The sequence below is a fragment of the Euprymna scolopes genome, chromosome 2 (assembly GCF_053919585.1).
Source record: "Euprymna scolopes isolate OS-2025 chromosome 2, ASM5391958v1, whole genome shotgun sequence".
In the NCBI taxonomy this organism is placed as follows: domain Eukaryota; kingdom Metazoa; phylum Mollusca; class Cephalopoda; order Sepiida; family Sepiolidae; genus Euprymna; species Euprymna scolopes.
This window is the reverse complement of record NC_136483.1, coordinates 142,227,882-142,253,201: the sequence shown is the minus strand read 5'-3', so window position 1 is coordinate 142,253,201 and position 25,320 is coordinate 142,227,882. Positions and strand designations below refer to the sequence as shown.

At 35.3% G+C, this 25,320-nt stretch overlaps 1 protein-coding gene across 2 annotated transcripts in view; it reads left to right on the top strand.

Moving 5' to 3' along the window:
- The first annotated feature begins 4,392 nt into the window (after positions 1 to 4,392).
- LOC145296822 (uncharacterized) overlaps positions 4,393 to 25,320 on the top strand; it is a 141,288-nt gene continuing 120,360 nt past the window's right edge. The window contains exons 1-4 of one of the 2 annotated variants that reach the window (XM_080142925.1): positions 4,393 to 4,598; positions 16,008 to 16,157; positions 19,240 to 19,349; positions 25,015 to 25,126. In XM_080142925.1, coding sequence (XP_079999051.1) covers positions 4,473 to 4,598; positions 16,008 to 16,157; positions 19,240 to 19,349; positions 25,015 to 25,126 — 498 coding nt within the window. In that variant the 5' untranslated portion in view covers positions 4,393 to 4,472. The remainder of the gene's footprint in view (positions 4,599 to 16,007; positions 16,158 to 19,239; positions 19,350 to 25,014; positions 25,127 to 25,320) is intronic. The other variant, XM_080142934.1, reaches the window with a different exon arrangement.

Genomic DNA, 25,320 nt, shown 5'->3' with positions numbered 1-25,320 from the left:
TTTGAAAGAAAAGGATAAACAAAGACCTGGGCAGAAATAAGTTGGTTTAGAAGTCAATTTCTAAAAGCTGTTCAACACATGGCAGCATGTTAATCTTATAGCACTTCTATATTTTCTTCTTGCAATCATAAATTAAATGCTATACGTTTTCATACAAAACCAGCGACACTCCCTCTACTTAGATGTGTTTGTTTGTTTCATTTATTTTTTTCTTTACATATTTATTTTGAGACGTTTTCGATTTTGTAATCAAACAAATAATTTTACTTTGACCAATGCATGTATTTGATTGGCTTTAATGCTCGATGTTGTAATCACGCGCAAAATAAAATCTACACAAAAAGAAAGCTGGCATATATATATATATATATATATATATATATATATATATATATGCGTTATTTTCTTTCAGGCTCAACATGAAAGGCAGAAAACTCTGCAATTGATAAGCCAAGTTCAAATCTTACCTGCTAATAAATACTATTAGGAAAGGTATGAACTCACAGAGGGTTTAAAAAAAAAAAAAAAAAAGAAACGTGTGAAATTATTTACAATAGGTATTGTATTTTATTGTCAAATGTGCTAAAAAAAAAAAAAAAAAAAAGATTTGGAGCAGAAGGTTGCATGTTAACATCACGTCAGGGTCACCAAATATTGAGTTGGTCAGGCTGTCTTAAGATATTGGCCTTCTGACTTAAATACACCAAACATTAATCTTATTGTTTTTTTTTTCTTTCTCTTTGCAAAACCCAACTACATTCTGCACCCCTCCTCCCGAAAAAAAAAAAGTTTTCTCCACAAATTAACCAAATTAAACAGTATAAATAAATATTTGAAGGTATAAAGAATTTGAAGCCTAAATCCCTTAGCCTAAATTATTGACCCAAAAAGGATTGATATGCTGTAAAACAAAACAACCAAATCAAACCAAGCACTACGGATACATATTTGAAAATATAAATAACTTGAAGCATAAAAAGTTTTTTCCAAAACTACCAGATTTGGCATTAAATAACCTGAAAAAGAATTGATTTTTTTTTCTTTCCTTTTTTTACTCCCCCTCACCCCAAAAAGGCACTTTACCAATTGGACGTAAGGGGTTACTAATTGGGACCATGCTTATAAAAGATTAAGATGTTGGTTCACATTGCATTTGAACTTCTGTATATCAGTACAGTTCGGGAAGCAGGTAGCAGGAAGAGAATTCCAAAGTCTAGCCATTCTAGGGAAGAAGCTATTAGAGTAGAATACTTCCTGACATTTAGGGACCTTAACAGTGAAGGGGTGTGATTTTGTTGCTAAGCGGGTTTGTCAGGGATATGTACGTCGAGGGGGCACAAGTGCAACGAGTTCATCAGAGCACATTCTATTAAAATCTTGAACTTACTCCATCCACTCTTAAATCTTACAATCACACCAGCACCTGCTCCATCTTGTATCCCAATGGTATCCCAAAAATAACAAAAAAAACTTAACATCAATAGGTTTACCATCTAATCGAAAATGAAAAATTCTATATTAGGTTAGTTAAGCAAGAAAAGGGTATTTTTTTTTTTAGTAAAGATCAAGTTAGAAGTTAGGTTGACGTGTACTGGAAGTTACATCATAGAAGGAAGTACATAGCAGTTAAGTGAGAGAGTTTCTGCCTCTAGAGAGTAAGTCATCAAAGTGATCAGACATGTTTTTTAAGGTTTTCACCACCCTATGAAAGTTGATCGAGAGGATGTAGTTCGTTTGGTTTTACAGTAAGAAGTAAATTAATCAAAGCTGAACGCAAATAATGGAGTTATTTGTTGTTCTTTTTAATGATTTTGTTTTTTTTTACTCACCCTCACCCCAAACAAGGCACTTTACCACTTGGACGTAAAGGGTTACTAATTGGGACCATGCGTATAAAAGATAAGGATGTTGGTTCACGGTGCATTTGAACTTCTGCATCTCAGTACAGTTCGGGAAGCAGATAGCAGGAAGAGAATTCCAAAGTCAAGCCGCTCTAGGGAAGAAGCTATTACAGTAGCTTTTTGACATTTAGGGACCTTGACAATGAAGGGGTGTGATTTTGTTGCTAAGCGGGTTTGTTGGGGATATGTATGCTGAGGGGGCACAAGTGCAATGTCTTCATCAGAACCATTCCTTTAAAATACTCGTAAAACAGGCACAGGGATGCAACATTAAGGTGATGGGACAGGGGTTGGAGCCTACTTGACAAAGTGGGACTTATTAGATTAATTGGCTAAAAACATTAATTCCTTCACCCTCAACTGGGCACTTTTCTACAGGGGGGGTCGCTTTTTTTACCAATATTTTTTAAAGTCATCCCCTCTTTTCGATTGACTAGCCTTAATTTAAACCATCGTCACTCTGGTTTGGCGATGGGCGCAATGGCAGAGACGTCAAGTTTTTTTTTCTTTGTTGCATTCTTTTCCTCTTTCACAGTACAGGCTCAAGCCTGCCTGCCTGCCTACTACCCCCCCCCCACTTTTTTTTTCTCAACACACACCTGCAAACAACTGGGCAACACTGGGAGCCCAGGCTAGTTAGAAATAAGCAGGAGTTAATATTCTCCTATGCAAATAGGTACTCCTAGTATCACCCATTCATAAGCATAAGAATTTTACAACAACCATGTTTATATCTGCAATAAATACACATTTCAAAGAAATTTAATTTTATGATTTTAAAAATAGGAAAAAAAATATGCATTATTTTTTTTTTTTTTAAATAAATAATTAAAAAATATTTTGTTCTTGTCCAGAATTCCTACTATATTAAAAAAAGAAAAGAAAGAAAAATGCGTATGATGTACGTACTTGTGATGAAACAAAGATATTGTGTTTCAAAAATAACATGAATTGATCAAAATAGTTTTATCTTTAATTAAGAAAACCAAGTTGTATGAGTAATCAAAGAATAGCTTCTTTAAAAAGGGGGATAACTCAACATAATTCAAACTTGTAAGATTTATGCTGTAATGTCCATGACTTTTCATAATAATGATTTTCTTTATAAAAAATAAAACTTCCTGATCAATTTATGTAATTTTTAGTTTTGTCATGGGTATGTGCATCATACAGATTATTTTGGGTACTTATACAGTTTAATCAAGACATTTAAAAAATGAAAATATTGGAAAAAAGTTATATTGTATGTACCCGTTATGGAATGAAGTTCTTCGAAAGAAAAATTTCACTTAACTTGATTAAGTAGGTTTTTTTTTTTACAGACGAAAATCAAATTTTAATAAGATCGATCATATCGTCGCCATTTGCCTATTCATGGACACAAGGAGGAGGGTTTCTTTAAATGAAAAATTGATTAACAAAGGACAAAATGAAAATAGGATTAAAAAGGAGATATAAACTCTTTAAAATAAGTGAAAAAAAAATTTTTTTTACTTAGTATTTTTTCTGCCTATGTTTCAAAATAATCTCGTCAAATTTTGACAAACTTTTAGCAGTGATTGGAGTTATCTTCCCTGACGCTTTCTCCTCATCAGTGAAAAATCAAGATGGACGCTACCCGATCAATCTCATTAAAATTTGATTTTCCTCTGTAAAAAAAAAAAAAAAAAAAAAAAAATGATCAAAGTGATTTTTTTTTATGAAAACTTTATTTCATAATGAATAGGTACAATATATAATTTTTTTTTTTTTTTCAATATTTTGATTTTTTTTTTTTTAATGTCTTGATTAAACTCTACAAGTACCTTCTTTTTTTTTTTTTAACAGTTGATATTGGGAATTTTTGTTTTTTCTTTAATTCTACTCACAAATTGTTTCTGTACCAGATACTTGAAAACATTTTGGTGCTTGTTTACATTGGTGAACTTTTAACCCAACACATTTCAGGTGAAAACATTATGCACTTACATACCATATCAAAATTAGTATAAATTACAAAAAATGATCTAATAAAATAATTGCAAGTAAAAATAGAATTCATCGAATTTTATCATGTTTTAATGTTAAATAGTTGTGTGACCAAGTCAGTATGACAAACTGATTAATCTCCCTTGACTTAAATTTAGGGCTCCCATTTTTACACTGTAATTGCAGATGATTTTTTTATTTCTTTTTTTCTTTTGTTTAATTTATTTATTTATTTATTTTTTTTACAAATACATCTAGCACATCTTCTACTGGATCATTTTTCATAATTTTTGGAATTTATACTAATTTCGCTATGACACATCTGATCATCATGATCGTCATGTAATGTTTGTTTCCATGCTAGCATTTTGTCTGATGGCTCTTCTCCAAGCCTCACATAAGAATGGTTTCACCTGAAATGCATTGATTTCAAAGATCACTAATGTGAACAAGCACCAATATTTTATTTTATTTTTTTTCAAATGATTCTTCCAATTTTTTTTTTCTTATTTTTTTATTTTATTTATTTTTATTTTTTTTAAGTGTTAAGAAATTAAAGACAATATTAAAAAAGAAAATAAAGATAATAAACAAGTCTTTGAAATGTCAATGGAATCGATTGGCACCTTACAAGAAATGCATGTTGATGACAGGTCGCCTTATGGACTGCATGTTTGGTTACATTCTTGTTACTTAGAGACTTTACAACCCACAGTCGGCTGGCTTCAGGTGAGACCATTTGTATTCCCCCTTCATAGAAGAGTTATCTACCTTGATTACTGATTTTCATTTGATAGGCTCTTTTTTTCTTCTCTTTTTTAGATCTTTAAATTAATTTTCATAGTTTTAAGAATTTTTTTTTTTTTATAATATAAAACATTGGTGCTTGTGTAGATTGAACTTTTAAACCAACACATTTCAGGTGAAAACATTATTACATACTTACATGTCATGTCGAAATTAGCATACATTCCAAAGATTCCAAAAAATTATCCAGTGCTAGATGCATTTAAAAAAAAAAATCATCCACAATTATGTTCTAAGATTGTGTGTTTAAATTTGGCGACCCTTAATTTAAGTTGTGGGTTATCTCCTTTGTTTGTCATATTGAATTTCTCATGCAATTTTTCTACATTAAAACTTGATAATTTGATAAATTATATTTTTACTTGTAATTATTTTTCTACGGGATCATTTTTTTGGGGGGGAATTTATACCAATTTTAACATGATGCGTAATATGTCTGTGAAGACTTCAATGTTCACAATGTGGAATGGTTAACTCACTCAAACAAGACTGATGATGAGGGGAGGTTCTGTCATGATTTCTCCATTATTTATGACCTCACTCAGATTGTTCACGAACCCACCCGTGTGCCCGATACTGACGGCCAGTATGCAAGTATCCTAGACTTTTTTTCTCACAACTTGCCCTGAACTGTGTTCAGCTTCTGTTCTGTCTCCACCTGGATCTTCCGACCACTCTGTTGTATAAGTTAAGATAAAAATGAAATGTAATAAGTCCTCAGATGTACCTCTCCATCATACAGTATATCAATACTCTATGGCTGACTGGAATAGCTTCCGTACATTTATATATAGGTTCATAAGAGTAGTGGTTGATGGGCAGAAATCAGAAGCTCACAATATTAATGCTGGAGTCCCTCAGGGGTCCATCCTAGGTCCAACTCTCTTCCTGATCTACATTAATGATCTTCCAAATCACGTCCTTACATCATTCATAGACATTTATGCTGATGACACTACTATCTATGGTAGCACATCTAAGACCGTAAACGACCAAATTCTCTTCGATTCTCTCTCCTCTGGTGGGACAATGGGGAAAGAGGTGGCTTGTTACTTTTAATGCGTTTAAAACCAAGCTTTTATCTTTATATCCTCAACGCTCTGATCCCCATCTGGCATCAATTGACATGAATTGCTCTTGTCTTGGGAGGCCTCATGTTTTGACAAGCTTCTGGGCTTGACCTTTACTCCTGATCTTAAATAGAACATATACATTAAATCCGTTGCCAAGGCCGCTGGAAAAATGGTCGGATCCTTCTATCGATCCAGTAGATATCTCCCTGCTGATGCAATTCTCTATCTATATAAGAGCCAGGTACGTCCAAGGATGGAGTACTGCTGTCGCATTTGGACAGGAGCTGCTAGAAAGTATGTGTCCTGCCTTGATAGAGTTCAAAATAGACTTTGTAGCCTCGTAGGGGATATCCTTTTCTCTTCCCTGCAACCTCTTTCTCACAGAAGAGATGTTGCGAGTTTGCCTCTGCTTTTCATGGCAAGTGCTCGACTGAGCTTCAATCTATGGTCCCCCCCATCACCAAACTTTCACAAGAAACACCCGTCTAGCAGAAAAGACTATCAACAATTTCCCCCACTCTTTATCTGTGCCTAAACCTAAACATGAACAAAGCTTCTTTCTTAGAACTGCACGCCTATGGAATTGTCTTCCGTTTTCCAGCTGACTACAATATGGTTGTCTTCAAGTCTAACATAAACAAGTTTTTGATGAGCCGTTCCATATAAGTTAACAAATTTACTGAATTTCCATTACTACCAATTACTATATTGTCCAATTTCTACTATACACTCTTTAACCTTTATCCCCGAGTGGCCTCTTGGCCTTGATAAGTGGTGATGCCTATGTAAAAAAAAAAAAAAAAAAGTGTAGAAAAGTTTTCACCTGAAATGTATTCGTTTAAATGATCCCCAATGTACACCAGCACCAAAACAATTTTTAATTGAAAAAAAAAAAATTAAATTTTGAAAAGTTTATTTTATTTTAAAAAAATCTTTTTGTCATTTTTTTCCTTTTTATTTTATTTTATTTTTTTATTTTATTTTTTATTTTATTTTACTCTTTGGAATATGTATACTTTATAAAATGGAGAACTGCCTGTGCATACGCGTGTAGATAGATCCAGCTATGGGCAGAGTGAAGGAGGGGATAGGGGAAAGACGGATAGAGAGAAGTAGCAAGATAGAAATTTTTATAGAAATAAGTCACACTTTTACCTTGGGCAACACCAGGTAGCCCTGCTAGCATACATTAAATTATACTTGATCACTATGTTCAACTTGGTTAAATGAAATTGATGCTGAAACATTTAAGCATGGATCTTCCAATAAAGAAATTACTCTGTAATGCTAATGACTATTTTGCATCGTAGCTTTTACGTTTTCAGTGACATATGCTGTTCAGCTATATCTTTTGCACACATCAGGTTAGTATTTTGGATGCTGTGTTATTAGGTATAACACATGGTGTCAGGAGAAAGATAAAGAATAGTGAGGAAATAGTTGTTGAATAATATAAGGGAGGGAGGAGTGTAAGTTGGCCACTCTGTATGGGAAGGGTGACGTCATGAGTCAGATGACTTCCATTTTCTGGTGGGCTCATTTTTTTTTTTTTTTTTTTTTTTTTAAATTTTGGATTTCATCTAAAGTAGACATGTGTGAACCAGAGGCTAGTGTTTAAGCTGCTGGCAATAGGAACATGACCTCTTGTGTTTATTGCAGTAGCAATACTTATTGTGCCGATCCAAAGTTATTGTCCGATCCAGTCAGTACTGCAACAAAGTAATTCCCCTTCCAAAACAAAAACCATAAGCCTAGTTTATAAACAAAGAATAACATTCTTTTTTTTTTTTTTTTTTTTTTTTTTTTTTTTTTTTGAATACTGCAAGAGGTAATTACTTCATAAGGTTTAATGGCAGACTTACAGAATTAGTTCTGCCTGACCAGACCATTACACCATCCTTTGACTGAGAGCCCTGAAGGACCCAACCTGCTCGGACAGACACACTATTCAAACTGCCCAGCAGCTCTCTGGAAAATTAACTCCTCTGTCTTATGTTAAACTTCCACTCTTACTCCTCCTATATGATACGGCATAATCACATTAACACACCGGTTCCTGTCAGATCACCGAAGTTAAGCAATGTTGAGCCTGGTCATTGTTAAAATGGGTGACCAATTTGGTAATTCCAGGCACTGTATGTAGGAGGACACCAACACCTTTCTGCAAGAGTTGCAAAAACCTAACATCGTCATCTCCCCTGACAGGGATATACATGCAACTGGGGACCGCTTGTGAATTTCATACTCCCATGAAACTTCCTCCTTCGGAGGAAGCCAGTTGAACCCAAATAAGGCTAGTGCCGACACACACACACTCCTCCTATGAAGGGAAGGAAGGATTTGATCACTTCCTCTTCTCATCTCATGAAGTCTTTTCCCCCCCCGACTTTTGACACCCTGGTTTTGTTATTGTAATCACCTATCAACCACCTAGAAGTTGACCACTCAAGACAGCCACTAAAGATAGCATTTAATCCATCTTGATTCATAAAGGTTTATCCTCAGATAATCTTGGACATTGTTTTTCTCACAAAGGCCGGTACCAGCATGACTTTTCCATTCAATGAGGCATTTTCTTCAAATAAAGAAAATACCTCCTAGATGCTCGGACTTGGGTCAGAGATACTTTCAGTTCTCTGTCTCTCCCCACTTCCTTTAGCCAAACATCTATCACTATAACGTCAGCCTTCAATGCACAAGCAAAATATGTTGTGCAGTGCACATTTACAGCAAGTACTCACTTCCTCCGTCGGATACTTGAAACCAACAATAGTTCACAGAAATTGATTTTTCTGGCGAGGCCAATGTATTATATGAATCTATTCATGTTGTCTTGTAGCTTATATTCAGATAGTTTTTCTTTCCAGACTGATTGTCATCTGCATTTCTAAAGTGTTTTTGTCAGACGAGTAGGTCAACAATCCATCACCATCAGCAGACAAGAATCGAATCCAGTTAAAGCATGGGACTAAATTGATTGACGAGGACCCCATATCCAACCCAGTTAGATTTATTTATATATATATATATATATATATATATATATATATATGTATTAGCAGAAAGACCCGACATTGCCTGGGATCGAATAATGATCAACGAAACTACTGTTGATTTTATATATTCAGCCTTTCGGTTTGTGCGGTAATAAAACTTTCAAATGCACTTGTGGTGATAGGCTGTGTAATGTGTTAACTTTGGTGAAAATCGCCTGTTTTTTCATCAGATTATTCTGGTTATCGATACTTATTGAAGACATTCTTATACAAAACCTAAGAACATTGCCAGGCACATAAAGTACCTTCGTATGAAATTTCATAAAATTGACCCAACCATTTTCGAGTTCATAGAGAACAAACTCTCTCTCTCTCTCTCTCTCTTTCTCACACACACACAAAGTTTCTTTTATGTAATAGTAGAGATAGAGGTACACACTTTTATCATCACATAAAGAGTTTGTCAAAAACAAACGTAAAAAGGGTTTACAAAACATGTAAAATAGTGCTTAACATGATATAAAAAAAACAGTAGAACCATAAACATAATTATTATCGAGGGAATATATTAATGTTTCAAGGGGAGATAATTCAGCTACCATTTATATTAGAAAGTAACATTCTGCGCCCGACTTTGAATAATTTGAGGATTAGGATAACCTAGAAAACAAAATTTCTTGACTTCTCAAATGCATGTGTTACTATCCATCATCATCACCATCATCATTAGTTTAACACATGTTTTACATGCTGACATGTGTTGGACTGCTTTAAGTAATTGACTTCCAAACTAACCTCTGGCTAGCTTCAATAACTACAAGAAACCTTCTCTACCACCAATAGCAATGGCCAAGAACACATTGCCTGAAAGTACTTCTTTTAAACTCCTCAGCCTAACGTTTACAGGGAATATGAACTGGAATAGATACATTGAGAGCATTGCCAAGGCTGCTGCAAGGAAGGTTGGCTCCCTCTACCGTGCTAGAAAACTACTTACGCCTGACAGTATCCTATACCTCTATAAGGCAACCATTCGCCCATGTATGGAGTACTGTTGCCACATCTGGGCTGGTGCATCTGCTGCTTGTCTCTCGCTCCTGGACAGGGTTCAAAAGAGAGTCGCCAACCTGATAGGTCCTGAACTGTCATCTAGGCTTCAGCCTCTGTCCCATCGACGAGATGTTGCATCCCTCTGCCTGTTCTACAAATACTTTAATGGTGAATGCTCTGACGAACTGCAAACACTTGTACCTCCCCGACGTAACTACCCCTGACAAACCCGACAAGCTACTAAGTCTCATTCCTTTACAGTAGAGATCCCTAGGTGCAAGAAAGCCTTTTACTCCAATATTTTCTTCGCCAGAACTGCGGGTCTTTGGAACTCCCTTCCGGGATTCTGCTTTCCCAACTGCAATGATATGCAGAAGTTCAAGTGTAATGTTAACAAACATCTTTCTACTCATCTCCCTTCATAATGACCCCGCTAATTAAGTCCCTGATAGTAGCCCCCTGCTTCAAAGTGGCACTGTGCCTTGTTTGGGGTGAAAATTGAATAAAAAAAAAAATAAATAAAATAAAAAAATCTTTATTTATCTGTCTTTCTCTGAAGTGCATTTTTATCTCTTCCTACCATGTTTTTCCTCTGTGAATTGGATCTGCTGTTTATATTGTTCTCCATTTACTGACCCAAGAACTGACATCCATTCTTTCAACATAGCCACACCATTGAAGTCTTTTGTTTTACACACTGTTAGATAATAGCAAGGTTAAAAGTTAAATTAGCTATCATTTATTTATCTATCCAGTGATATTGTTAAAATAGTTTATACTAGGAACTATTAATGTTTACAAAAATTAGCTTAGTTTAAATATAAACAAAAATAACTCTATCGACCTTGAACAGTTGCATATGTGGCAGAGGAGAGCACATGCTAAGGAGACATGTCTTTTAATCGGCGACGTCACCGGAACTGACAGGTGAAAGAGACAAGAAGTTTAGTCAGCTGAGAGTTTGAGTTTGGTCACCAGACGGGATCCAAGTCCAGTAAGCGGGGCTACAAAAGAACAAGCATGTAGACACGTAAGCAGACTCTTGTGAATACCATTAAGACAGCTGAAATAAATTTATATTTTAAAAATATATAAAGTGTTGGTCTGTGGTCTCACAAAAGAAGAACATTCAGGTGTCTCAATCATTTATTGTGCTAGTAAGAAAACAGCAGTGGAGACAGAAGAACTGCAGAGAAAGAAGTATGAAGCATATTCGTTTTCTATAATGACTACCTTTTATGTCAGATATCTCCATGTGATGACCCCTCTATACAACAACACATCTTCCTATACTATCCAATTTTAATCTTCTTCTGAGTGTTACATGATAAGGGCTGTCCCCTTTTCATGTAAGTATAAAAATAGAGAGATTTAGTTAAAATGAAATAGAATAGACGAAATTCAAACCTCGTAAATTAGGTTCAGAAATAGATTACGAGAGAGAATTAGAAAATGGAATGTAAAACAAACCATTGTTTAGCTTAGAGATAAAATAGTTTCAAGAAAAGAATGTGCGTTGTCAATTTTGTTATGAAAAATTCAATTGAGGAATGCAAGTATACAAGATAATTTAATAAAAATGTTTTTAACATATTGGAAAAATAGCTTACTGGGAATATAGGTTAAAATTCCTTTTGTAAACAAAGGAAAAAGTTTTGGACACGCATGTCCAGAACACGTGAAAGAAGACACATGTTTTAACATGTGTATGACGTCATGGAAAATGGGAAGTTCTAGATATAGTTAGAAAACTTTAGAGTTAAGGAGGAGGAACTGGGGGAGAGTCAGAGAGAGTCTGAGGATGACAGACGACAGTCCAGACATGGACATTCGAACGTCTAGAAGCGAGACGGTCACTTTTGAAACATAGAATGTGAAGCTTTGAATTCTTGACTCAGAAAACCATGGCCGGTCGTGAGAAGAAATAAACCCATCATGTGTTTTTATAAACGTCATCTTTGTGTTGTAATTCTACCAAAAGGTAAAGTGAAAATTGTCATTATATGTCTTCTGTATATCATGTGGTTTAGAATGTCTTGACATACACATCTGACATACACAATATGAACACTAAGACTGTCTGAACACTGTTTCCTCACTCTAAGAGCTTCTAAACTTCCAGTATGAACATTTTCATATATATGAATCGCGTTATAACACGAACAATCTCTCAACAACATCTCTCTCTCTAACACACAACAACATCCCTCTAAGACTCTCTCAACAAACATTAATAAGACTCTCTAACATGCACTTTTAATAACAACGAACAATATAACACCAACAACAAGAACAACAAAAAGAAACAGAATAATAATAATAATAATAATGAAACTTTTATATAACATGAGGTCATCAGATCTAAACTTGTCTTTAAGACTCATATTACACATCCATCGTATCATTCTCATAGCAATTTTTTCCATACAGTGCATGTCATGAACACTCACCATCTGGGTCTCACTTCAATACATACTATCATATTATAAAAATAAACTAATATATGTTTGTGACATCACGTGCGTCCCCCTCCCCCTCCTCCCGCTCAACAACTTGCCATCCCCAGCGTTGTGTGCCATGACTTTCTTATTTTTTTCTTATTCTAGTTCTGGCTGTGTCATCGTCTTTTATACATTGGTGGTTGTTGACCGGGTGCATGCGAATTCACAAGCATAAAAATAAAATAAAACACAACCTCAACACATTCCAATATATTTGTTGGACTTTGAGTGCATGTATGACACCCCCGACCATCTAAATGCTAAAGTCTACATTTACATCTACTGTCGAGGTTGTGTTTGCTTCCCCATCTGCTTTAAGCCACGAATCTGTGTTCAACTGACAAGAAACACTCATCTAGCTGAAAACACTATCAATAATTCCCCCACTCCTTATCTGTACCTAAACGTAGATTCCATGAACAAAGCTTCTTTCTTAGAACTACATGCCTGTGAAACTGTCTTCCGTTTTCCTGCTTTCCAGCTGACTACAATATGGTTGTTTTCAAGTCCAGCGTGAACAAGTTCTTGTTGAGCCGTTCCACTTAAGTTAACAAATTTACCGAATTTCCATTACTAATGATTACTATATTGTCCAATTGACTACTGTGCACTCTTAACCCTTATCCTCGAGTGGCCTCTGGGCCTTGATAAGTGGTGATGCCTATGTAAAAAAACAAAAAAATTGTGTCCAAATTCCAAGTGTGCCAAAGTTGCAACTCAACTCTCGTCAACTGTACTGTCATAAGTTGGATACTGTCATAAGTTTAATAATGTCATAAAGCATTGCAAAAGCACTAGCCTTTGCAAGCTGCTCCCACCATCATGAAACCCCTTGCCAATCCTAAATATATCTCTATTGCTCAGTTCTTTTGTCATTTTAATAACTACCACACCTTGCTTAATAATCTTCTAGTTCTTTTGTTCCCATCATCTTAATTACAACCACAGCTTAGCCTTCCTTTGTCTACCTGAATAAACCTATCTCCTCTTCTTTTGTTATATTTTTCCCCTGTTTCCCAACACTAGGGGGAGGGCACGAATAATATCACATATTTGTTATTATATCATTAAAGTTTGTGTCCAAGATAATGTGAACACTAGAGAGAACATGAATACTGACATCAAGTGTGCCTTACAATGAGAAAGAAAAGTACAGTATTTCTCACTTGGTGTGGTATTCATTCTGGAGGAACTGAGTCAGCTTTCTTCGAATAATGAAGGTTTTAAGAAATATCAAGTTAACAAACAGTCTCCAGAACCGTAGGTACGTACCAGTCAGGTGAGATGACATAATGTGTCTGATATTCTCAAATGGTCACCCATCTGGTACTGACAAGGCTCAACATTGCTTAACTTTGTGACCTTATTATGACAAACTAATACCAATGGAACACTCTAAACACTGAGTCCATATAGCACTCATCGTAGTTTTTACCTTGAAGTGGTACTTTTTGTTTTAGCTCCTTACATCAAGTGGCTTCATTCCTTGTCCATAAAACAAAAATGCTTAGACCTAAATAAATTCCACATGATTTTCCATAATGTATAAATGCTAAAGAATACCATTTTGAAAACTGTGGAAAACCTTTGTGAAACATCGCATGGCACTAATATGCTGTTTGTAACATTGGGCCAGGGATTCTTTTGGCCTCTGCAGAGAAGCGTATCTGTAATTTGATTGGTCTCACACTTCCTTTCTTGCTGATGTTGATCAAAAAACTGGGTGAACACTTGCGAATATTGAAACATATTACTTATCCTTACTGATAATCAAACTTTCTTGGTTCAATTCATCACATTCAATCCTCTCATAATATTCTTCATCTTTCAACTGGCAACTATTACATCTTATTGACCCCCACCTCATCCTTGAGTGAATTTTCGCCTTGTTAATTTAATTGTTAATTAATGTTAATACATTAGTATTAGGTCAGTGCGAAAGTTTTTGCTGATTTATAATTTCAAAATGAAAAACTATTTGTTTGTTTTTTTAATCTTCGTTAATAACAATAATGACCTTTGCTCTGTATAACTTTATTTCGATCTATCAACCAGTTTATAAACGTCTTGCTTGTAAAATTCTTTAGGTTTTGATGTGAAATATGAGTCTGACTCATATTCAATCATGCTAGCTGTGTGGTATCCCAAACCTATTTTCCAGATCATAATATTGTACTTTTTATTCAGAAGATGTTGGCTACTTTGCATAGTTGTATGTTTTTGGCCATCACTTTCCAAATCAGGCAGTCACAGACATTCTTTTGACCATAGCCACTGTCTGCAGAATCTAATTATTTTGCCTTCTGTGGCTTGATATTTAAATCCATTTGTTTCTTTCTCTTGTAGTCTCATTGTTTTTTGCTTTGTTTTTTTTCGTTTGTGCTTATGCGTCTGGCACAAGGTCACTAACTTCAAGTGTTCTGTGCTTTTATATAAAATAAATAAAATTATTTATTTTAGAAAATAATATGAGTTCCGTCCAGAAGAAATTAAAGAGGGATGGGATTTTGTACCAGAATTATCCAAGTTATCTCCCTTGGATTTGTTGTTAAAGAATACACTCTTTTAGCTTAAGAGTTTGCAATCTCATTTTACCCACATATGGAATTTAGTATGGAATCTTATCCTTTTTCTGGCGTGGCATTCAATCAATCTTTGGCTTTTACAAAACTTAATACTCTGTCTATCAGGTATCTTCCTGCTAGCAGTGGAATAAATTTCCAGAACACAAACCAAAGAAATTGCTATGGATTAAGCTGATATACATATTTCAGGAATAATGGACTTAGCTAAAGACTATAAATATAGTTACATCAAACACGTTATGCGGTTAATGATTTGTGGCAGTTATGGCCCCAGAATCATGAAGTGTACTTGTGTAACATACTTTTATTAATACACTTTTTGTTAATTATACCACTGTATTTGTCTTGATTATTACCAGCCTGCAAGATGACAACACTAGCGATGAAGAGATTCAAGACTTACATAACCACAACACAAATTAAGTAATATTTTCTCGTGCATAGTTCTCCATTTCCAATGTGAGCAACATATGTTCGTTCTAATTTTAATTGGAAGATGTTTGTGTCTTTTGTACTGACATCTGTTGCACTTCCCTTTGCAGATTATACTGTGTACAATGTTATTTGTTACATAACCTCATCTGCTTTTGTCTTTGACAAACTATTTTTCTGTGAATTAATGTGTGTTTTTGTAGATCCAACTGTTTCTTTGCTATTGTTCTTTTTACCTTCGTGTTGTGTTATCCATTATAAAACAACACACAAAATGGTGACTACATGTACGGAAAAGATATACCCAAACACATAGCAGGTGAAATGCTCTTTAGTCTTGGTAGGCAATAGTGCTTCAATAAAAACACTGGTTTCCATCACCTCACTAGGTTGACATAAGGAAGACTATCCAGGTTATAAAAATCTTGTTTCAGATAGAGAAAGGAAATCGGCTGTGTTTCAGGCTATGTAATTTTTAGACCTGGCTACATAGGTTAGTTTTGAAGTCAATTTCTAAAAGTCGTCCAACACATACCAGCATGTAAAACTGACGTTAAACTGATATGATGATCACATGGTCACTAAAAACGTCAAAAGCTAGAATATAAAATATTCATAGCTTTTAAGGCTAATGTAGAAGAGAAACTATTATCTTCCTAAATAATTGAACCAAGATTTTATGAATTGGTTGCAGATTGAAGATGGTTTTGCTAAAAGCTTGGCTTCTTTGCTAAAAAAACGAGAAGACATGTCAAATGAAGAGAATCTGGCACTTTTAAAACTTGTTGGAGCACCATTTATAATGAAATATCTTCCCAACATTCCAGTTCATCCTTGCATTTCGGTAAGTTGAGTTTTATACTGATAGAATCATAGAGAATGAATATTTTTTTTCTTCTATAAAAATTGTGGTTAACTACAGAGTGAAACGATAAAAGTCTCGCCCTAAAGAAAACAATACTACATCATTATTTTAAAACTTTTATTGAAAAAATCAATGCAGGTAACTTTTTTTTCTTTTTTTTTTACATAGGCATCACCACTTATCAAGGCCAAGAGGCCACTCAAGGATTGATAGTGTTTACAGCTAGACGAGTGTTTCTTGTGAAAGTTTGGCGAGGGGGGACCATAGATTGAAGCTCAGTTGAACACCTTCCATGAAAATAACGATACATCAGAGACAAACTCGCAACATCTCTTCTGTGAGATAGAGATTGCAAGGAAGAGAAAAGGACATCTCCTACGAGGCTACAAAGTTTATTTTGAACTCTATCAAGGCAGGACAAGTTCTTTCTAGCAGCTCCTGCTCAGATGTGGCAACAATATTCCATCCTTTAACTTGATTATTTAATAGAGCAGTGTAGCCGCCTTCAGCTTCAATTACCTCCTCAATGCATGTACGGAACTGGGATCATGCCTTTTCCACGAGTGTGGTGAATACTTAGTGGATGGCGGCAATCAGGATAATTTTGGTGTTGTGGGAGGTCATGTTGGTGATGTTCTCAATGTATAACCAAGCGAAGTAGTCCAGCGGGTTTAGGTTGAGGGATGGAGGAATAGCCAGAGAGAGAAGGGTACAATGTCATAGCATGCCTTCTGAAGCTAAGCCTGGGTCTTTTTGAACTTATAGGCCAGCGCTGAGTCTTGTTGCCACACCTAGGGTCTGCCAGCGGCCACTTAATTGGACCAGAGGATCACCACACTCTTCAGCACATCCAGGTACACTTTGGTGTTGACTTTTAAGCTAACTTCGGAGATGTGAGGTGGCATGATGTGGCCCTCACCTGAAACCGCACCAAACACTATAACCGTGGCCGGAAACTTTGTTTTCATCATCCTGGGCATGTCCCTGGTATTCATGGCAATCCCACAATGCCTTTTGAGGGTGCTGGCAATGATCTTGTTGTCATAACTTGGATTGGTAGAGAGCATGAATTATACAGCGGCGCATCTCTGATCTCGCTCATTAAACATTGTGTCACTTTCAGACATGATAGAAGTCTCCTATCGCGCTTGAGATTTGTACACGACTGGCTGACTAGTAGATGGTCTCCAACAAAAAAAGAAAACCTGTTTTCATTAAACAGAAATGAAATCATGTCTCAGCAAAATGAGTCTTTTTATTCAAAATCGGAAGCATTTCATTTGCATATCAAGTGACAAGATCGCAAACATATAAAGAGAATCAATAGCCATATTTTTTTCTTCTCTTTTCATTTGCCAACGGACACTACAGGCTGCATAAAAACCGGTTTGTACCAATTTTTTAAAGGCATTTTAATCACACAAATGCAAGATATGGCACAAGAGCAGTTTAAGTGTAAATTGAAAATGCTCGATGAGAAAATATAGTACTTGTCCGAAATTCCCCAATATCAAAAACAAAAATAAAGGAAAATGTACATATCTGTGATGGACCGAAAATATCATATTCCAAAAACCACATAAAATGATCAAGTAATTTTATTTTTATAAAGAAAATCATTTTTAAACGATTAATGGGAATTTATAAGAATTCCAACATAAATCTCACAAACTTGAAATATTGAGTTATCTTCCTTTGTTTCATTTTAGATTGTTTTCAAAATGGCAGACAAGACTCATAAAATTTGATTTTTTTATTTACAAATAAAACTACTTGGTCAATTTACGTAAATTTTGGAATATGATATTTTTTGTTTTGTCACGGGTATTTACATCATACAGATTTTTCTTTCATCAACAGGTCCTTTTCAAAGAACTGCAAAATCTCCTCTGACAGGTATATGCAAGCAACTAGGACTCAATTGCGAACTTGATATTCCCACGACACTTTCTCTTTTGAAAGAAACCAATTAAACTTTCTGAGGATGAGTGTCACAAGCACCAGATCTTGAATCATAGTGGTCCATGTGTAGTGGTTATGAGCAATACTGCATGCAAGGGCGTGCAGAGTACTGGTGATACCCGATGGCTACTCCTTTATTTTCTATGCTAAAACTGAGAATATAAGAAAGGGAGATAGTTTGAATAGGATTGTATACCCCTCCTCCCATTTCGATACTCCTTCTCCTCCCCCAAATTTGCACACCTTTAATTGCATGATGGCTGGTCACTCACACTTCCTCAGCAGAAGGGAGGTGATAGTGGCTACATGGTTGACAATATGGATTGATAACCTGGGTATGCCAAGTTTGATTCCACAGGAGTATTGGCAACCTTCATATAGTCTGTAATGTCTTTCTAGAAAGAATTTTAACTAGGAAGATATTGGGGAAACAAATACTAACAATAATCATCTGATTCATACAAAATGAATAAATAATATTTAACAACAACCATTCAGTGCAGAAGCAACTTGGGGACCAATATTTAACATTTTTTTTTCTACAATTTAAGGAATATTTTATTTATTTGTAGGAATAAGAAGAATGTATTTTTATGACGCTTTTGAACTTTTGAGATGAGGATTGGTTATTCGTATTATTATTATTCATCAGACTACTGTTCTCATCTTGAGCGTGATTTTCACAATGTTTGAGTTGATCTAACCTCTGACCTTCTTCAGGTATATCTTGTTGAATTCAGGAATGTTTCTGTCAAACTTGGGGATTTTGAAGGAATTTCGAATGGAGCCCTTTATTTCCTTCACGGGGGGGGGGGAGGGTAGCATGCTCTTGTTCCGTCAGCCACTACTGGATAGAGGTCCTAAGTAATTCCTAATTGTATTTTTTTTGTGAAGTAAATAAAGGGTTCCATTCAAAATTTTGTTCAAATTCCCGAGTTTGACAGAAACATTCCTGAGTTCGACAAGATACACCTGAAGAAAGTCGGAGGTTACATCGACCGAAAATCACACTCAAGATGAGAACAGTAGTCCGATGAATCAAAATAATACAAAGGATTTTTTTTTTTTCAATTCATCAATGTTTTTATTTGTCTTTCAGCAACCATCTCCACAAATACTTCAAGATATGCAAACATGGCTGAAGCAGCAAGTACAATTAGTTGCCAGTGACCTTGGATTTGATTCTCTGTTCTCATGCAATACTTTAAAGTAAGAAACAGTTTTTATTTGATGTTTCAGAAAAAGCTGCAGTACTTCTAAAAACTTAGTTTCTGTTCTTGAATTTTTTTCACTTCAAATTATTATTAAAAAAAAAACATCCCGGCTTAACTGTCTCCCGGCGTTGTCTGGGATGGAATATAAATGAATGATATAAGTATAAAAAAAATATCTGTAAACTATTTTGGGTGTTAGAGTGAAAGGCGAGGTCATTGTGTGTGGATATTTCTTTGTGTTTCTACACAATTTAAATCGAATCAAACTAACTTTTGCCAAACTATACCTAAAACTTTGATTAGTGTTCATTTATGGTTAGGTTAGAATTTAAAAAAAAAAAAAAAAAAAAAATACAGTTTGGTTCAAATTCTGTAAAAGTACCAAGGATATTTTCAAACTAAACATAAAAATTTTAATTATGGAAACCAGTTTGATATTCTTAATAAAAAAATTATTGAAAACAAATTTTTAATTGACATCTCGTCCAAACAATCTCCTAAAAGTCTATAGAATATTTTAGGTCTTAGAGTGGTGGATTATTGTGTGTGTGTGTGTGTGTGTGTGTGTGTGTGTGTGTGTGTGTGTGTGTGTGTAGATATTTCATAATCAGCATCATAATATTCGTTTTGAATATCCAAATAGTGAATGCATCATATTTGGTTTAATATCCATTCATATGCCGACATGTGTCGCACAGATTTTTAAAATTAATTTTCAAACCTATCTCTGGACAGGCCTTTATTTATCCTTCTTTCTTTCAAGTACTTCACCCTTATCACTTTTTCCCATTCTCTGCCAACTTTCCCCGCTACTTCACCTGCTCTACCGAAAAACTCTCATCCATTCTTTAAATGTGACCATACCATCAAAGTCTCCTGTTCTGTACACATCTCCCTATACAGTCCAGACATAATCCTTTTCGAAGGTCGTCAGATCTAAGCCTGTCTTTAAGACTCACATTACACATACATCATAATATTCTCCTATCATTTTTCTTCATGCAACTCACTGGCCAGGTTTCACGTCCATGCATCATCATACTGCATACACAAGCCTAATAGACTCTTCTCTTCATCGACAGTGGTAATGCTCTGCTTGTTAGATATTCTTTGATTAATTTTTATATTGTGTTGCTTTTTTAACAGTCATAGAAAGATCCTACTAAAATGTTTTGATCAAGTATATTTTCACCTTTCCAATTATACTAACAACTGAAAGGAACAGGTCTAGCATAATACCATGTCATTTTTGCTGTATGAAGCAAAAATATCTATATATTCCAACCTAGAAAACAGTAATTCATCCCCTGTTATCAGATCCATCACTCATGGAATGTGAGGACTAAAGAATAAAATAAGGAAAATGAGAATTATGAAGCCGCTGAAAGTTTTTGTCTCAGATTTCCTCCCATGATGCAACTTCAACCTAACATCTTATGACTTGCATTATTTGGATTATTTGAAATCGTATTCTCCTCTCGGATGTTACTCTAACAATGTTTCGACCGATGTAACCTCCAACCTTCTTCAGGTGTGCCTTGCTGAACTTGGGAATCTGTACCGAATTTCTTTATTCCTATATGTACCCATGGTTTGGATGGATAAAGTATTAAGTAATATGTTCTATGTGACAGCCTTGGTTCAATCCTTAGTACAGGCGGTAATATAATTAAGAATTATTTGACTCCTGCTCAATCATGGCTGATGGAGTGAGAACAGTCTATCTTCGCTTGATTAAACGAAGAGTTCCGATCAAAATTCTGTGTAACCCTATGAGTCGGTCAATAGCATGACCGACCTGCGTGTTGTGTAAATGTTCTGGAAACGGTACCAGACTGTGACACGATGGACCAGTTAATAGGATAGGTGTATGAAGATCAGTCGCTTAGCCATCTTTTTGTCAGAGTTGAAGAGTAAAGGCATACCTGTGATTTTGGGGGTGGTTGGCTCCTTCACTCTCTCAGGATTACGTCTTCATTTTGGTGGTTCTTCTGGCTGAATCTTCTTGATGCTGGAACCGTCTCTGCATTTAAGGCAGGTCAAACAATGATGCGCAAAACAAGTTGTAATATATAAAATCTTAGCTATTTTATTTTATACATTATATGTTACAATATTTAAAAACAATTAACTTAGCAATCAACATCCTTTTCCTTCAAACATTAAACTTTTCAAACTAACTAACCTTAACTAAAAGTGCTGAAAGGGGGTACCCCCCCCATCACCTTTTACAGAGAGGCACAAATACCTGTCTTCACCTTGTCACGACCCGGTTAATGGATGACCGAATTGATTGGCAATCAGATCGAGACACAAAAATTTATTTTATTTTATATCCAATGTCTCATAATTATCTTCGGTTAATCGTCAGATGTCGGATCAACCAGCGAAATATATCATTAAGGGGAATGGAACAACAGAGCAATGAATGACGAAACAAACACTCAATCAAAGTTTAAAATTCAAGAAAGACTTTTATATACAAAGGAAGAAGAAAAAACTCTGATAAAAAGAATGAGTGATGTTTGCCAGATGTATGCGACATGCAATTACAGTACAATATGTATAAAAGTTTGTGGATAAGAAAAGGTATTGGCATGAGATAGGCCAAACTTAGCTGTTTTGTCCGTTAAGGTAAACACGGATCATAAGTTCGCAAACACAATATCCAAGAAAAAAGTTGAGATGGCGAAAGTCTATCTCTTCCTCGAATCTTAGTTCCAAAGACGAATATATGTGAGTTCAATCGACAATACGATTGTATTTGAATAATCATTCGCAATTCAATTGATTCAAATCTCAATCTTCGATGAGGTTCAATTCTCGGAGATAATGTTTGTACACCGGGCTGTCTCGCTTCTTTTCGCCAACTGTTTATTTCTTATTTTCAAATCCCCTCGTGGTCCGCTTTTCCCGCCACAAATGTTCGCTGTCTGGTTGCCATGCCGACATATTTCCGCTCGTTACGGCGATATTCACACCCAACCTCTGCCCCACTTCCCTCAGCCAAGTGTCTGCCACGCCACATCATTTACAGAGAGAGGGGGTTGTCTGGCTCATTAGATTTTTAAGAAGAGAGAGAGATATATATAGAAAGTAAGTCTTAACGCCAGATAGATAGATAGAGAGGTAGAGAGATTGAATGTTCGTTTTGCTCTGACGTCACAACCTTGTCATTGCTGGCTGAAAAGAGGTAGAGGGAATCAAAATTGCATTATGGTTTGCTTTTTATGTATTGCTCCGCGTGGGACCAAATCACCTCCTGCTATGGCGGGGAGGGAGGTGGGGGACAACCACAACAACCAGTGGTACTAACAAATAGTACCACATCTGTGCAGATTCCCAAGTTTTATAAGATGCACCTGAAGAAGGTAAGAGGTTTTATTGTCTGGGTTAAGTTATCAGCTGGAGTAAGTTGTATAGCAGAAGTGTCGATAATAGTGAATGCTGGGCCCCCACCCACTCCTCTTTCACCTGACTGCAGCACAATGGCAGATCTATGATGAGATGGATCTCCAATGTGAAATCTGATCAAACCTGACACATCAAATCAGAGAATTTGCTGAAAACACTACATTTGCCTGATATAAAGGTTATTCTAAGGACAAATTTGTTACACTAGTATAGTCATGTCAAGTATTTATCATCTTGGATAAACTGTTTCGGAGCCATGGATGTTTTGAAGTTTGAGTAGATTCAACGACCAAGGAAAATTTGGAAGAAAGTGATTAGACAAGATGATACAGAGTAGAATTTGGAGACAGTTGACCTGCTGGACAGTGAGAACTGGTGAGTTAGCTTGTGAAAATATCAGAAAGTATCTGGCCACTGAACAAGGAAAAGGTGCCGTTAAATGAATAAAAGAAGAAATGTCGTGCAAATGAAATCCAAGATGAGAATAGTAGTTTGAACAATCCAAATAATACAAATTATCAATACTTATCTCAAAAATTCTGAAACATAATATCAAATTGGTACGGATCCAAATTAACACAGAAATGCTTTTTCTATGTTTTCAAGTATTTTCAACATAAATCAATTGTTTTCTTTCTTATTTTTTTTATTTATTCAGTAACTCACACATTCTTTCCCACTTATATATAGTCATCCGAAGTGTTTGTATTATTTGGATTCATCGGACTACTGTTCTCATCTTAAGTGTCATTTTCACAACGTTTGTCAATATAACCTCCGACTTTCCTCAGGTGTATCTTGTCAGACTTGGGAATGTTTCTGTCAAACTCGTGAATTTGAATGGAATTTCAAATGGAACCCTTTATTTACTTCATGGAGGTAGCATGCTCTTGTTTCATCAGCCATGACTGGATGGCGGTCCTAAGTAATTTGCAATTGTATTTTTCCGATACCCACACTGGGAATTGAACCTTCAACCTACAGGAGAATATCACTTTTACAAATGATTTTTCTAAGTATTCTAACCACTGCGCCACAGAGTCTTAGAGAGATTACATTGACTGAAACATTGTGAACATGACACTTAAGATGAGAACAGTAATCCAATGAATCCAAATAATACGAAGAACTAATCCTTATCTCAAAAAGTTCAGAAACGTTGTGTTTGTTACAGTTCTTCATTGTTGCTAGACATGCTTTAAACTTAGCATGAAAACTGAATATTTTATGAAGAACCGCACTTATATTTAGGCAGCATTTTTGGTTCAACGACTTAGTCTGATTTGAACCTTAGAATTCCCCCTCGTCTGTTTGTTCCCAAACTCATTACTTTTTCTGAAATTTTGCATGAAGTTACAACTACCCAAGAAAGGAAATGTAACATTCTCAGATTTTTGATAAAAATTCTGGTTGCGTCACAAGGGGGCCAAAAGAAGTCAAAAGGCCAAAAACAGCAATTTTCAGGACATAGAATCTTTTCTGACCATTACATTTTGCTGAAAATTACCCAAAAGCAGATCACATGGATATACATCTGGAAACGTAATATTTGATCCTGGGAAAATTCTGGTTGTGTCTCCAGGGGTCTCAAGGGGTCAAAATGGCCAAAAATAGCACTTTTCGGGACATAGAATCTTTTCCGACCATTAATTCTGGGGTTTGAGCCCCAGGGTGTTTTAGGAGTGAAAAAAAAACACACCTTTAGAGGCTAATTTTTAGTTTTCTCCTAAAATTCAAGGTATCTGTTAGGGGACTATATAGTTTTTGACTTGTTTTCATTGACACATTTGATTAAATGGAATGGAAAGCTTCTGTGTATTCCTTTTGTGATCCATTCTTTCCAATTTATGGATCAGCTATCTAATGTTATGTCTAAACAGAATCTTAAGTAAAAATTTCCATTTTTAACCTTGTTTTTACATTGAATATGTAAAAACAAGGTTAAAAATGTTTGTTGCATATATACAGTAGAACCCCAGGATATGGTGGCCCTAGGATATGTTTTTTTTTTAGGTTACGATGTGGAATACAATGTTTTTCTGGCACCTGGTTACAGAATTTTCCCTGCCTTATGGTGTTATTTATAATGTTATTTGATTATATACATGCGTATTTATATACTGTACTGTATTTTGTTACTAATTTTTAATGCCATATCCCAGAGTTCTACTGTATGCATTTTGTCAAAAGAAAAAAAACAAGCATTTCTTTTATTCTTCATTTTTATTCTTTTTCATAACCATCAGTGAGAAGGCTTCGGACAAAATTCAGTTACTTCGACGAAGAATTTCTACAGTTGCTCAAAATAACCTTAATTTGTTTCTATTGAAAGATGAGCAAGAAAGAAAGAAAAATAAAGTAAGTTTATGAAAGATACCCAGAAAATACCGTTTTTATAATTGTGTGATACTTGTCTGCATACTGTATCCTTTTATTTAAATAATGTTAAATGACCAGGGTGACACTACCAAAAAGGTCATCTGACACAAATACACATCTAGACCTCCCACCCTCAACAAAAAAGAATATAACATTGTAGTTCTGAATTTTTG